Genomic DNA, 16,978 nt, shown 5'->3' with positions numbered 1-16,978 from the left:
CTGTTCCTCTCTGGAGGTGTGACGGTCCTCTGAGCTTCTCTTAGAGCTGAGACGAGACTCTCGCCGCTCCTTCCTGCACTCGCTGTCCGTTTCCTTCAGGCTTCCTCCTGCGGGACGATCAGAGGTACAAGACATACTTGAGATCAATTCTGGAACAGGCTCCATGGAAAACAACAACACTGTCTGAACATGTTTTTAATCAGAAAGAGCTTCGGGTATAATTTCAGAGTACATTGAAAAAAATATATACTTTGGATCAACTTTGTTATAGCCAAATGTTTACCAAACCTTACATTTTAAACCAAAATTAATTGTAATATATTATATAGCCATAATATGAAAAACAAGTAACTTAATTTAACTTTATAGATTATATAGCTATAATATGAGATTTGAATTTTCACTTCAGATCATACTAAAAAAATACATATTAAATTATATTTATGGTCCGGTTCAAACCCTAAATGTTAATTTAATATTAACCAAAACAGTAACACTTTATAATAACTGCAGGCTATGAACCATTAGTTAAGCATTCGTAAATAGTAAATTCATCATTTATAAAGCATTATCTCTAGCAGTGGCATAGCAAGTCTGCCATGGGCCCATATGCAAAATCAATTTTATGATAAAAGTTTTGATTGTTGTTTTTTAGGTTAAATGTGAAGAATGACAGGTTTTTTTTTTGTTTTTTTGTTTTTTTTTGAAGGAGTAAGTGGAATTTTCACTTTTACGTGCAATTTTATTATTGTAATTTTGACTTTATTAAAATATTATGACGTAAATCTTATTCATTCATTCATTTCATCGATATTTGAATTATTAAGAAACTAGTGTTTTCTGAGTCAGTTTTGCAGTGGATGTTTCAGACTCACCGTCTCCTCATTGAACGAGCCTTTAGAGAGAAATGCATCTTTACGGATTACATAATGAAAGTTTTTGTTTTAAATTATTTCATTTTTAAAGTACTAATTTAAATCTGCCATATATATTTTCATAATGTCTGTGAAGTATTCACTGAGTTTCGGTTCATTTTTGTGAAGCACTCAGGACCGAGACGGCAAAAAGCACATCCTGTTTGTTTTCTTTATTTGACAAAAGCACAATGTTTTGTTAATATTGTGTGGACACAAATAAAAGCAAATTCCTCATTGAACGAGCCTTTAGAGAGAAATGCATCTTTACAGATTACATAATGAAAGAGTTTTTGTTTTCGATTTGAATTATTTCATTTTAAAGTACTAATTTTAAATCTGCCATATATATTTTCATAATGTCTGTGAAGTATTCGCTGAGTTTCGGTTCATTTTTATGAAGCACTCAGGACCGAGACGGCAAAAAGCGCATCCTGTTTGTTTTCTTTATTTAACAAAAGCACAACGTTTTGTTAATATTGTGTGGACACAAATAAAAGCAGACCCTTTACAGTGTAGAATTATGTACTCTTACTATTATGAGCAAAATTGAAGATGTTTTTTAAGTCTTTTTAAGAAAGCTGGCGCTTTCGCCTTCATGCATCAAGTGTGCTTCAGCTTTCACTCTCCGCAAAAACACTTATGCACCTAATAGCGCACATTTGTCTATGTTAAATGTTTGAATTAATATTGTGAAATGCGTTAAGTGTTTGTTTTTTTATCTACAGACATTATTTTAAGCAAGTCGTGTTGATTTGAGAAGGCTAAATTGATCAAAAATATAACTTACTGGCCGCTTGGTCGTTATATTAAAAAACTAAATTGTGAATTGAACAAAACAAATGTCTAAATTAACCTAATAAAACAAAATGAAATATAGCCACTTTGCCATTAAAAACATGTCGGACAAGGCAGTGTTGTTTTCGTCAACGATGACGATGACGAAATCATTTCGTTGACGCCACTTTTTTTCATGACGATAACGAGACGATGACGAGATAAAAAATGGCTCGTTGATGACTAAAACATGAGGAGACGTGTGTGAGTTTTCGTTGACGAGACGTGAATAGACGAAAATGTTAGTGGGTGGTCCGTCAGACGTTTAAAATGCATGACATTTCCGCTTATTGTGCATGCCAATTAAAACTTAAAAAGTATCTGACGCTATGGCAAGCCGTTTTAGCATTAAATACTCTTTGTTATACTAGTATGGCAAGCCGTTTTAGCATTCCATCCTTGTTTGTCTTTTATGTTCTAAAACATTCCTTCATTATTGTAATTATTGGTGAAAATAGTCGATCCGGAAGCTCACATTGTGTTGAACTATAGATCTGCTATTTTCAGAACTTATAAGTGACACTACCCAACAGCAAAATACTTACTGACCTACATTAATTTGTTAAAAGACTACTTTTTTCCCTTTTTTGACTAAAACTAGACTAAAACCTTTTTGACTTTTCGTCGACTAAAATTGGACTAAAACTATCACATATAGAAGTGACTAAAAGTTGACTAAAACTAAGAAGCATTTTAGTCCAAAAGACTAAGACTAAGACTAAATCTAAGATGGTTGTCAAAAACAACACTGGGACAAGGGCTTGTTGCCTCTTTATAGGAGCTATGTAAACATGTATATGTGATTTGTCATGTTTCCAAGTATGAAAATACAAATATTAAACAATCTAAACACTGTCTACATGGCAAAGTCATTAAGAATTATAGAGATGTACTTTTCACTAGTCATTGTTTTAGCACAGGGCTCAGAGAGAGTGTTTATGATCAGTGAGGTGCAAAAACAAAATGGTCTGTCCGGTCACTGTCTCAGTACATTAAGCAGCGTTGAGCCGTTTCCTTAATAGGCATCTATGAGGTCAATAGCACTTCACATAAAAAATATTGTCTTTCTCCTTGGACTACAGAGTAGATTGTTTTTATGACCCTCAATTTGGTCTCCCTGGTGGTTGTAGTAATGCATTTAAGCCATGTTAAGTGTTTTCCACGTAAATAGTTTTAAAACGTCCCCACAGTGTTTTAAGAGCTCACCAGAGATATAGATGTTCAATCATGATTACAGCTGTAAAAAAAAAAAAATGTATACTGAAAGAATGCTTATTCAGTATATGTATAGATAACACTGTTCAAAAGTTTTGGGGTCAGTAAAAGATTTTATTTTATTTTATTTTATTATCTATTTATTATATATTTATATCATATTAATAAATGTTTTCTGAGCAGCAAATGAGCATATGTGACCATGAACCACAAACCAGTCATAAGGGTCCTTTTTTTTTTAATTGAGATTTATATATCTTATGAAAGCCAAATAAATATTTTTTTCTATTGATGTGTGGTTTGTTAGGATAGGCCAATATTTGGCTGAGATACAACTATTTGAAAATCTGGAATCTGAGGGTGCAAAAATATCAAAATACTGACTAAATCAAATTAAAATTTTTCAAATTGTTTTCTTAGCAATGCATATGTGACCCTGGACCACAAAACCAGTCATAAGGTTACATTTTACAAAACTGAGATGTATGCATCATATGAAAGTTCAATAAATAAGCTTTCTATTGATATATGGATTGTTAGGATAGGACAATATTTGGCCGAGATACATCTGTTTGAATATCTGGAATCTAAGGGTGCCAAAAAAATCTAAATACTGAGAAAATCACCTTTAAAGTTGTCCAAATTAAGTTCTTAACAATGCATATTACTAATCAAAAATTACATTTTGATATATTTATAGTAGGAATTTTGCAAAAAATCTAAATGGAACATGATCTTTACTCAATTTCCTAATGATTTTTGGCATAAAAGAAAAATCAATAATTTTGACCCATGCAATGTATTTTTGGCTATTGCTACAAATATACCCCAGCGACTTAAGACTGGTTTTGTGGTCCAGGGTCACATATTACTAATCAAAATATCTTCATGGAACATGATCTTCACTTAATATCCTAATGATTTTTGGCATAAAAGAAAAATTGATCATTTTGACCCATACAATGTATTGTTGGCTATTTCTACAAATTTACCCATGCTACTTAAGACTGATTTTGTGGTCCAGGTAGGGCTGAGTGATATGCAAAAAATATCTTATCGATAACCGTTGGTTTTACTTTTCTTTGTGCTTAAACTAACAGAAAACATCAGCTTTGCTGTTATGTTGGTGTTGCTATTAATTAATTCATTCTCTTCTCATCAAATTTGTGTTTGAAATGAATTTCGTTTTGTGAGGAGAAATGTTGAGGAAAAATAATAGAACCCAATTTTATTGCAAGGTTAATTTCAAATTGAATTTAATTACAATTGTAACATTGTTTTCAAACTTGTAGTCAAGCTATAATGTATTTGGTATGTATCATGATTGACTAAAATCAGGGATTAAAAACGAATTCTAGGGCAAAAAGGTAATTCTTTTTTTTTTTTTCTGGTAGCCAACTATAGTTCAGAGGAGGCCTCTTTTGGCCGGTTAATAACAAAATAAAAATAACTGCTGCATTTATAAGCATGAATAAGTTAAATTTAGAATTTTTTAGAATTTTTAGAATTTTTATTTTATTAATCAAAACACAACAGCCAACTCTGAAACTCCAAACGCGTGCATGTTGAGAGGTGAGCTAAATAGCACTATATATTTGTCTTCATCCGTTTGCAAGAAAACTTTATAGCTTTGTTGCAAAAGAATTAAAAATGTATAGTGCTCCATCTCAGCTTAATTATATATAATTATGCACTGTTTAAAAATAGGACACTATGTGCGCTGTATAGGCTGTGAAGGAATTTGCGTATAACTGTCATGTTTGTGGTTTTTCATCATTATACAGTGTGTTTAAATAAATATTTAGAAACGTGCAGTTGATGATGTGAACGCATTTCCGAAATAATTGCATTCACAAATGCACGTTGCCATTATAGTAGTCAATGCCGGACAACAGGCAAATAAAATAAAGACTGAGGCTACAAAAGTGATTTAGTGAAGAGATTTTCTTTTCTTTTGTTCTTTGAGAAACATTAATGACAGCAGCTGATGTTAATGCACGAATCCAATACACCCTTGTTTTCTTTCTCAACTCTTTACATTCAACTAAGACATAACCAATTGTATTTATTGGATATTTTGATTTAATTATGTGTGTATTTGTCCATTAGAATGTCTAAGAATGCTAGAATGAGCTCAGTCCACTTTTCACATACATGAAAGGTGGCTTTTTGTGGCTTTGTGCGCAGCACCGAAAACAGTGCACGAGTGCAGAAGTGAGTTCTATTTCCATCTTCTTCCAGTTTAAAATCACATTAAATGCGCATACAGAAATGAAGAAACTAAATCGAAATTTAATTTTATACCAACAAATTCGATTCCTGACCTTAACCATCTGATTTCCAAAACAGCTTTTCAAAAATAGCTTTATTTTCCAAAAATAGCTTTTCGATTCCCAACCATCCTACTATAAAAAAATTACTTCTTTCTTGCATTTTTTTCCTCGATAGTATCGATAATCGTCTGTTACCTGACTGTTGACATCGACATTGCGATACTTACAAGACATCGTCGATAATATTGTCATATCGGTCCAGGGTCACATATTAGAATGACTTGTAAAGGATCATGTGACTGGAGTGATGATGCTTAAAATTCAGCTTTGATCACAGGAATAAATTACATTTTAAAATTTATTCAAATAGAAAAAAAGTTATTTGGAGTTGTAATAATATTCTACGATATTGCTGTTTTTACTGTATTTTTTTTAATTAAAGAAATGCAGCTATTGATGAGTATGATTAAAAATGTAAAAAACTAAGAGATAAGTTCCTGCAACAGTGGCGTTGCGTAATATAATTACTAAACAGATCATATTCACCTTGGGATGGTTTCCGTTTAAAGGAGATCTTCCTTCGGCTCTTGGTCTCCTCTCCATCTGAATCACTGGCTTGTGAATAAGTGGCCTGAGCACAAGATCCCAAAAACACACAACAATGTTTTAATTGAATCTATTTTGTATGTATAATATCTAGCTGTTGACGGAAGGACCTTTGAATTCTCTTCCCGTAGGTTAAAGGTGAGCTCCAGATTGGTGAGGAAGTAGTCAGCGAACTCTGGATACATATCCAAAACCTCCAGAAGCTCCTCTCTTTGGATGGTGTGCAGGTCGCAGTAGCTGAGCGCTCGCACATCTGCATTCGACTTACCGGGCTTCGCGTACAGGTGGATCATCTCTCCAAATATGTCATTCTTACCTGAAGAACAAAGGACAAATACAGGTTTGACATATAACTCTAGAAAACAGATGCATGATATGTTTGGACAAATGTTGGATTAAATGCACAACTGCTGTGTCTCATAGATCTGTCTGTGTGCATAGGATAGCACATGGGATTTCAGTTGTTAATTGTGTCTTTATAAGTGTGTCTATGCAAGCAGGGTGAGTTTAGGTCAGAATCTGTGAATGCGGATTATCTCTGTGGAGATTATGAATCGGATGATGTCAGATAATAGTATATGCTCTGTTCTCTGTTCTCATTGAAAAACAACTAGTTGTTCTTGCATTTCTTTGAAGGGTTCATTCATCTTAAGGGGAGACACTTCAGGCAAAAACAGTTCAAGTTTAAGATTTGGGGCTTTTTGGTGTTTCATAAAGTGTTTTTTCAGACTAGTGGAAAGAAAACATCCAAAAGACACTGTTAAGTGTTTCTTTTATAGCACTTTATCTATCCGTGTCAACAGATTTCAATTACAATACATCTTTTTAAAGGCCGTTTTCTCAAAAAGATTTTTTTTTCCTCCTAGACTGAGCCAAATATCTCCACTTCAGTAGCACTTACACACACCAAACTTTACATTTTTATTCCTGTCTATATCTTTAAGGTTTTCACAGAGGAATTTGTTCATATATGTGACCCTGGACCACAAAACCAGTCATAAGGTTAAATTTCACAAAACTGAGATTTATACATCATATGAAAGCTTAATAAATAAGCTTTCTATTGGTATATGGTTTGTTAGGATAGGACAATATTCGGCCGAGATACATCTATTTGAAAATCAGGAATCTGAGGGTGGAAAAAAATCAAAATACTGAGAAAATCACCTTTAAAGTTGTCCAAATTAGGTTCTTAACAATGCATATTACTAATCAAAAATTACATTTTGATATATTTACAGTAGGAATTTTACAAAAAATCTTCATGGAACATGATCTTTACTTAATTTCCTAATGATTTTTGGCATAAAAGAAAAATCAAAAATTTTGACCCATGCAATGTATTTTTGGCTATTGCTACAAATATACCCCAGCGACTTAAGACTGGTTTTGTGGTCCAGGGTCACATATAATTTGCTTGATTTTATACAAGAATCCCCTCATAGATGGTGAAAAATATTTTGTTTTCGGTCTGTTCTAAGCTTTTTCTGAATTATGGAGTGACAAAATGAGTTACCCCATATTCCCTCTGTAAAAACATTTGACTCTAATATGTCAAAAAAATTAAACAAGGATTTTGAAACTTCATCCAGTGTTTAGATTTCTGTACTAGAAATGTATGCAAATTAGTGCATATTTCACTAAATAATGCCTCATTTGCATATTTATACCTTAGATTTTATAAATCGTGTAAAACAAAAAATGTTTGCAATTATCAATGTAATCCATTAACTAGGTAAGTGAGGTGATAACTATTAGTTTTTTTAACCCTATTCACCTGTAGTATCTCACCTTAAAACATCTTAATTTTCCCTTTCACAAATCCGAGCTTAAAAAAGGTCTTACATCCAAGCAGAAAGTCTTTAATTCATAAAGTCATTAATGAAAAATCAACATCTTTCTCTGTATCTCTGTCTTGTTTTCCAGTACAAATATTTAAACTTCCTTAAAGCAAGATACATTTGCTTGAGATGCAAAATGAAGACTTTATGTCTTGTTTTCTGAGAAATCGAAAACTGAAACCATACAAAAATCCTTCCAGTACTTTCAGTTTCACTTTTCAGTTTAACTTTTAATATGGAAGGTATTTTCTGTCCATTTTAAAATAAATCAATTAAATTACAAAAATGAAAACCTATATGATTAACAGCTTCATTATAGAAAACTGTATGCAAAATATGTGCCGAAATGATTTAATTTTCATATTAATTTTTACTGATAACAATGCATGGTCTTTGTTAAAATTAAAAAAATAATAATAATTAAGTTGGTGATTAGACATTACATTTTTACTGCATCTCGAGGCAAGACAGCCAATATATAAAAAAAAAGGCAAACGTGAAATAGAAAATGAAAATACATTCTTTTTTTCTTTTTTTTTGCAATAACGAGCATTATTACTGTCACTATTATTGTGTGAGCACTAGAAAGCAGTCTGCTAGTTTAGTAGTAATATGTCTATATATATTTTTAATCATTTTTATTTTAGTTTACGTTTAGTTATTTTAGTAATATTGTAGGTATTTTATGCCAAAAACAAAAACTAAACATTGCAATTTTTATTTGAACTGTGTCACTATTATTGCGTGACCATTAAAGAGTTATTAATTTTAGTAGGTAGTAGTTCTATTTTAAATAAATGCTGTAAATTTGTATTTTTATTAATATAGAAAAACAGTTTTACATCGTAGTAATTTTTCACAATATTATTATTTTTTCTGTATTTTTGATCAAATGAACACAACCTTGATGAGCATAAGAAACTTCTTAAAACTTTTGAGCAGTAGTGTATGTTAAAATGTAATTTATTCCTGTGATCAAAGCTGAATTTTCTTCAGTGTCTTAATACAAAGAAATGGTAGTGTCCCTCAGCCTTTACTTTTGCAAGCGCTGCTGTTTCTTTCAGTAAATGCAAAAGTACTTTATTTTAATTTGACATTTTCCCTAATCGTAGTCTATTATAAAATGCCAAAAACTTCACCGAAATACTGCACCAAAGTTCATTCAAGTTATAGTTTATCTCTAAAATCAGTGGGCTCTCAGCTGGCCAGCTCTCCGGCTAAATGTCAGGCCCTCGGAGCGATTCTGCTTTAAATAAGAGAGACGTGAGCGAGCTGCAGGTGACATTCAGCTCAATCGGCTAAAACGCCTGACACAGCTGTTGATGAGGGATCTGACACCTCTCTATATCTCACCGTGAAGAAGCAGACACAAAGCATTGCGGGAGACGAGAGATGAGAAGCGCTTTCTCTTTTTAATGCATCCCGAGAACATTATTAAACGAACGTTCAGGGTTCAACACGAGTTCGACGGCATTTCAGCATAAATAGTCGCTTTGAGAACTTCTTCCCCGCGGCCGTCTGCGTCATTCTTTGTTTTGACCCTATTATGTCACCGGATCAGCCGGCGAGTATTCATCTGATGAAAAAACTGTGCTTTTAAACGGCGTTCGAGTTCAGAAACACCTGTCAGACACACGCTGGCTCTCTGACTTCAGGATGAAAAGTGCTGGCTAATTATTGTTGCCATTAACTGCACATGGTAAGCTTAGGTTAAAGTACGGTTTGTGTTTTACACAACACTAGGGGTTTGCTTTCGGCACACAAACAAATGACTGGAAGATTGTGTTTGGAATAAAATACTATCTTTGTACTCTTACTATTTGTGCAGTATGCAGATTATTAGTGTGCATTGATTTGGAGATATCAGAACGCTTAATATTGTTGCTAAAGACAGTCCTGTTTTACAGCATGCATGTGCATTATCTATTATGAGAGAGATTTAGCAACACAATTTATGATATTATTGCAAAATTTGATTGGTTTTCATCTTTCCCTATTTATACAGATGGAAATATGACTGAAAAGCCACTGAGGTCATTACCAAAATGGGCACTGAGTGACTTGAATTGCTTTAAGGTATTTTGTTGCTGCTACTACTAATATTGTATCCCACAATGCAATGCTTTTGACTTAACCTTACATTTTCATTTCATGATATCTATTTTGACACATTGACTGGCAATTTTTAAAAATTTTAGAATTTAAAAAGAAAATAAAAAATAGTGAAATTTGGGAATTATATGTAAATAATAATTTAAATTAAGTGGATATACGGCACTCTTCAAATTTTGGAGTCAGTAAGTGTTTTTATGTTTAAATTATAATTTTTTGCTGTTTATTATAGTAAATAAAAAAATAAAATTTATGCACTTGAAATAAAATAAAATAAAAAATATGTATTTTTTTTTCAGCTAGCTTTCAAGCCAACATTTTCTCATTTTCATTTTGTATTTTTCTTGATTTATTTTTGATAGAAAAAGTATAACTCAAATTAAACCTGAAATAAAAATGACTAAAACTGAATAAACCTATTAAAAAAGAAAACACTTAAAATGACAAAAATGCAACAAAATTACAGAAAAAGTGACATGGAAATGAACAATTCTAACTAAAATTGAAATAAAAATGTATTTACTTTACTTTAACTTGTAGACATTAAAAATATTAAATTCCTAAAACTATATATATATATATATATATATATATATATATATATATATATATATATATATATATATATATATATATTATATATTTTATATTATTTCAGCTAGTTCCCAGGGCAACTAAACCTGAAGTAAAAATTAATAAAACTATAAACTTATAAACTATATCAACATATTAAAAAAAGATACAAATGACAAAAACGCCACAAATCTACTTTAAGTAAAATGAAATAAAAATTGAAATAAAAAATGTATCAAAGTAAAATGGAAATGGAAAAGTATAACTGAAACTGAAATAAAAATGTATAAAAAAATAAATAAAAATTAATAAAAATTTTTACCTTCACAGACATAACTTGCAGACATTAAAAATAGTTTAACGTTTAAAAAGAAAACATTTCTAAAACTTTAAATAAAATCTATAAAATACTTTAAATAAAATGGAAATGGAAAATTGAAAACTGAAACCTAAAACTGAAATAAAAAATGTATAAAAATAAATTAAATTAAAAAACCTTTAACTTCACAGACATAACTTGTAGACATTAAAAAAAATTCCTAAAACTTAAAATAAAATATTACAAAAACTTAAAAACTATTTTATTTCAGCAAGTTTCCAAGTTTATACTAAAATTATAACTCAAACTAAAAATGAAAAAAAAAAAATGTATAAAACTATATCAACATCATTAAAAAAAAAAAAAATGAAAAAAAGATACAAATAACAAAAACGTGACAAATCTACTTTAAGTAAAATGGAAATGGAAAATTGAAAACTAAATTAAAAAAAAACTTCACACACATAACAACTTGTAGACATTAAAAAAATCCTAAAAAAAAAAAAAATATATATATATATATATATATATATATATATATATATATATATATTAAAAAATACATTTTATTTCAGCTAGTTTCCAAAAACACAACTAATCTACTTTAAGTAAAATGGAAATTGTATAGCATAACTATACTATAAAGTAAAACTAAAACTTAAATAAAAAAGGTATAAAAAAAGAAAAGAAAAAACTTCAGACAAAAGACAAAAACACAACCAATCTGCTTTAAGTAAAAAGGAAATTAAAAATTGAAAATGGAAAACTAAAACTGAAATTAAAAATAACAACAAAAAATACAAACATAAAAACTTTTAGACATTATAAAACAATACATTTTCTAAAACTAGATTAGAATTAAAATTAAAAAAATACAATAAAATGTAATTAAACATATTAATAAGAAATGTTATAGTATCTCTATGAAACAACATTGGTTATGAAATATTTTTTTTGTAACATGTAAATGTTTGATCAATTTAAAGTAATAATTTATTTAAAAAACATACTGACCCCAGCTTTGAGTGGTAGTGATTGTGTGCATCTAATTTGTTTTAATTAAATTGTATTACCCTATATCCTTATATCACATACCAGCCATAATCGAATTATCAGGATTAGCATCTGCCATTGAAAAACCCATATGGTCAACCACTGCTAGTAATCTAGCATTCAGTCCATTCGGATCAGCCACAATCTATAGCTGTTTTGTTCTTTCATGTTCAGTTGCAATCTATATGCTATAAAAAGCTCAGTCCAGCTTTGAGTCTTTGCAGTGAGCGCTTTGAAGATGCCAAACACATCCAGCGGGAGCCACTTAATAGAAATGTCAGAAACCTCTTCTTATCAGACACGGATTCAACACAATCCAGAAACCCAGGCTTGTTTTAGAATAAGCTCATCTGTTTGACATTTAACTGAGAGAACAGTAATGTATAGGTTTCAGGAGTCAGGCTCCTCGGCTCTCTGTGTTTAAGCTTGTAAGGACAATGGCACATCTGTCCACTGGGAGAGATACAGCGTGTGCCCATTGCTAACCGCCGCATCGGTAAACAACACGTCCAGACAGAGAGTCCTACACAGGACACGGCTGTGACGCACTAATGTCTGCAGGCCGCTTTCTGCAAACAGATACTGCACACTGCTGTCTTTCTCTAAAACATCCATCATGAGAAACAAAGAGCACAGTGAGAGATAATTATGCATGGTTTTAAAAATAGCCCACCTCTGATTAAAATAGTCATTTGTAAGTGAAAAAATGATTCCTTAATTAAATATCTAAGATGGGGATGTTTAATTTACAGTTATAAGATATTTACTCTTTGAATGTTCTTCTAATAGCAACAGGAAAAAAAATTATATATATATAATATGTGACCCTGGACCACAAAACCAGTCTTAAGTCGCTGGGGTATATTTGTAGCAATAGCCAAAAATACATTGTATGGGTCAAAATTATTGATTTTTCTTTTATGCCAAAAATCATTAGGAAATTAAGTAAAGATCATGTTCCATGAAGATTTTTTGTGAAATTCCTTCTATAAATATATAAAAAAGTAATTTTTGATTAGTAATATGCATTGTTAAGAACTTAATTTGGAGAACTTTAAAGGTGATTTTCTCAGTATTTTGATTTTTTTTTGCACCCTCAGATTACAGATTTTCAAATAGATGTATCTCGGCCAAATATTGTCCTATCATAACAAATCATACATCAATGGAAAGCTTATTTATTGAGCTTTCATATGATGTATACATATCAGTTTTGTCAAATTTAACCTTATGACTGGTTTTGTGGTCCAGGGTCACATATATATTATATAAAGATAAAGATACAAATGGAAATGGATAGTTGAAAACTAAAACTGAAATAAAATGTATAAAAAATAATAAAAACTTTAACTTCACAGACATGACATAACTTGCAGACATAAAAAAAATGACATTCCTAAAACGTTAAATAAAAAATATAAAATACATTTTTTAATTTTAGCTAGTTTCCAAGTTGAGAATACATTTATAACTCAAACTAGACCTGAAATAAAAATTAATAAAACTATATCAACAAAAACAAAATGATGAAAATGACAAAAAAGCAACAAAACTACTTAAAGTAAAATAGAAAAATAAAAACTAAAGCTGAAATAAAAAATGTATAAAAGTAAAATGGAAAACTGTAAATAAAATGTAAAAAAAAAAAAAAAAATTAATAAAAACTTCAACTTTACAGACATAACTTCTAGACATAAAAAATGTATTCCTAAAACTTAAAATAAAATATAAAAAAATTAAAAACTTATTTTATTTCAGCAAGTTTCCAAGTTGATACTAAAATTATAACTCAAACTAAACCTAAAAATAAAAATTAATAAAACTATATCAACATATAAGTGCATATTAAAGATATATATCTATCTATCTATCTATCTATCTATCTATCTATCTATCTATATATATATATATATATATATATATTTATATCTTGAAACAGTTTTATGTCTATTTATAGTTGTATTTTATTTTTATTTCAGTTATTTAAGTACTTTAAGTTAAACTAAATTAATATGAGAATTTGTTATCATTTAATAAATTATGTTTTGGCAATTTTTATATTTTATTTTAAGTTAAAATATATATGTTTTATTATTTAAAACTGTAAAATATTATTTATTATAATATTATTATTAGTTTTTGTAAACAGTATTAAAAGAATAAGTAGTAGGATATTTATCAAATATCAAAGCTATTATTTTTGTAATTAAATTATATTGCTAAGATAGATGGATGGCAAGTTTTTTAGTTTTATTTACTTTAATATTTACCATTATTTAAAAATCTTACTATTATTTAATATTGTTATATTATTAGTATTATATGTTTTTTAATTGATTTATTTAATTTGTTCATTTTAACAATAAATATTTTGTCCAATTATTTCTAGAATATATAATTGAACTCAAGCTTGCATTGCTTCTTATGTCATCTTTTCTTTAGTGCTTCCTTGTGCACTTTTTATTTGATCATTATTTATTATTATTTGTAATTTTATTATCATTGTCTTTTTTTTAAGTTTGAGTTAGATAGATTTTAATACATTAAATTAAATTAAAGTGAGAATTATGCCTTGGCAAGTTTTTTTTACATTTTTTAAATTTAAATTACTATTTAATTTAATTTTATTATTATTATTATTATTATTATTATTATTATTATGAGTTTTCATTAATATTTTTAGTTTTTTTATTAAGGTTTATTTAAGATGAAAATTAATAAATAAGCTTTCCATTGATGTATGGTTTGTTGGGATAGGACAATATTTGATAATCTGGAATCTGAGGGTGCAAAAAAATCTAAATATAATTGAGAAAATCACTTGTCTAAATAAAGTTCTTAGCAATGCATATTACTAATCAAAAATTAAGTTTTTATATAGGACATTTACAAAATATCTTCATGTAACATGATCATTACTTAATATCCTAATGATTTTTGGCATAAAAGAAAAATGGATCATTTTGACCCATACAATGTATTGTTGGCTTTTGCTATAAATATGCCTGTTTTAAGATAAGACCGGTTTTGTGGTCCAGGGTCACATATCTAATTAAACTTAATCTTGCATTTTCATCTGTTATTTTCCTTTAGTGCTCCCTTTAGAACAAGCCCATGCTCTCTTACCCAGAATGGCCACCACAATGTCATCCTTGAGAATCTCGATGGATCCTCGAGACAGGAAGTAGAGCGCGGTGAGGACGTCCCCGCAGTGCACAAGCGTATCTCCAGGAGGAGCATGGGTGGTTTTGAAGCGTATGGCGAGAGCGCGCAGACATCCTTGAGTCGCACCTCTGAAAGCCTTACATCCCTGAAGGAGGCTGTCGTTCAGATGAAGACAAATATCTGCCTGTAAACACTCGGGAAAGCCTTTTAAGACCTGTGGAGAGACGCTTAAGGTGAAAATCACACTATCATTTCCATCACTGAAGATTAAAGCAAGTACATAAATGCAGACATTATCTACAATTACACTCTCTGTTATTATGTAATGTTACAGGCTCTGTTCCAAAACATAGAGAGCAGTCTTACTGCCTTACAAAGCTGCATTTATTTGATCAAAAATGCAATAAAAAGTCTGACTTAAAGTTACTTTTATTCAACCAGCAATTTTTTTTTTTGACCGGAATGACACAGGCTTCTCCCAAAAGATAATAAGACGATGTACAAGAGGCATCATTGTGGAAAGTTTTTTTCTCAGCTTTTATTTACATTTGAACAAAAAGTGGCATGTCCAGAATTATTCATACACTTTTCAATAATCAATAGAAAAGCCTTTATTGGCTGTTACAGCAATCGGACACTTCCTATAATTGCATGTCTCCACTGGTATTTTTGCCCATTCATCTTTAGTGAAGAGCACCAACTCTTTCAGGTTGGAGGGTCTCCTTGCCATCACCCTGATCTTTAGCTCCCTCCACAGATTCTCAATTGGATTTAAGTCAGGACTCTGGCTGGGCCACTGCAGAACGGTAATGTTTTTGTTTGCTAACCTTTTCTTCACCACTTTTGCTGTGTGTTTTGGGTCGTTGTCGTGCTGAAATGTCCACTGGTGCCCAAGGCCAAGTTTCTCTGCAGACTGCCTGATGTTGTTATTGAGAATTTTGATGTATTGCTCCTTTTTCATTTTGCCGTTCACTGTGATTAGTTTCCCTGGTCCACCGGCTGAAAAACACCCCCAAAACATTAGGTTCCCACCACCATGTTTGACAGTGGGGATGGTGTTCTTAGGGTTAAAAGCTTCTTCTTTTTTTACGCCAAATGAAGGCTACATCATTGTGGCCAAACAATTCAATTTTTGTTTTATCTGACCATAAAACAGAAGACCAGAAGTCATCTTCTTGGTCCAGATGATCGTTTGCAAAGGCCAAGCGGGCTTTTGTGTGCCTTATCTGGAGAAGTGGTGTCCTCCTTGGTCTGTGTCCGTGCAACCCAGCGGTGTGCAGTGTCTGTTGGACTGTCTGCCTTCAGATGTTGCCACCAGCAGAGCCCAGATTCATCAGGATGGCCTTGGCGGTGATTTTTCACAATGTGTAACGTCTTGAATTTTTAATAAAATACTTTGCACTGTAGCCACTGGAACTTCAAAACATTTAGATATGGTCTTATAGCCCTTTCCTGACTAGTGAGCAGCCACAATATGCAGCCGCAGGTCCTCAGTGAGCTCCTTTGTCTTAGCCATGACTGTCCACAAACCAACAGCAGAGAGCTTCTGTTTTTCATCTGTTGAGTTGATTAAAACAGCTGTTCCCAATGAATCAGGGTAATTAAGATGCTTTAGAACAGCTTGGACTATTTGGAATGGTATAGAACTTTGGATTTTCCCATAGACTGTGACAGTTTGCAAAGGGTATGAATAATTTTGCACATGCCACTTTTTGTTCAAATGTAAATAAAAGCTGAGAAATATTTTTTTTCCACAATGTTGCCTCTTGTACATCGTCTTATTATCTTTTGGAAGAATTGTCATTTCCATTCAAAAAAATCTTGCTGGTTGAATAAAAGTAACTTTAAGTCAGAATTTGCCAGGGGTATGAATAATATTGGGCTTGACTGTATATATTAAAATGTAATTTATTCCTGTGATGAGATGTGATTATTACTCGTCTTCAGCATCACATGATCCTTCAGAAATCATTTTAATAAGCTTATTTGCTGCTCAAGAAAGATTTCTGATTATTATTACTGTTGAAAACATATTTTTGTAAAAACCAGGATACATTTTATTTTTCAGGA

General features: G+C 30.9%; 1 protein-coding gene across 1 annotated transcript in view; it reads right to left on the bottom strand.

Moving 5' to 3' along the window:
• LOC141340217 (voltage-gated inwardly rectifying potassium channel KCNH7) overlaps window positions 1-16,978 on the bottom strand; it is a 77,024-nt gene that overhangs the window by 25,383 nt on the left and 34,663 nt on the right. Inside the window, exons 8-11 of the mRNA XM_073845142.1 lie at window positions 14,870-15,122; window positions 5,956-6,161; window positions 5,786-5,870; window positions 1-107 (exon numbers count right to left, since the gene is read on the bottom strand). The exon at window positions 1-107 is cut by the window's left edge and continues 109 nt beyond it. Coding sequence (XP_073701243.1) covers window positions 1-107; window positions 5,786-5,870; window positions 5,956-6,161; window positions 14,870-15,122 — 651 coding nt within the window. The remainder of the gene's footprint in view (window positions 108-5,785; window positions 5,871-5,955; window positions 6,162-14,869; window positions 15,123-16,978) is intronic.

This window comes from Garra rufa, chromosome 8 (genome assembly GCF_049309525.1).
Source record: "Garra rufa chromosome 8, GarRuf1.0, whole genome shotgun sequence".
Classification (NCBI taxonomy): domain Eukaryota; kingdom Metazoa; phylum Chordata; class Actinopteri; order Cypriniformes; family Cyprinidae; genus Garra; species Garra rufa.
The sequence above is the reverse complement of the archived record's forward strand: the minus strand, read 5'-3'. Positions and strand labels throughout refer to the sequence as shown.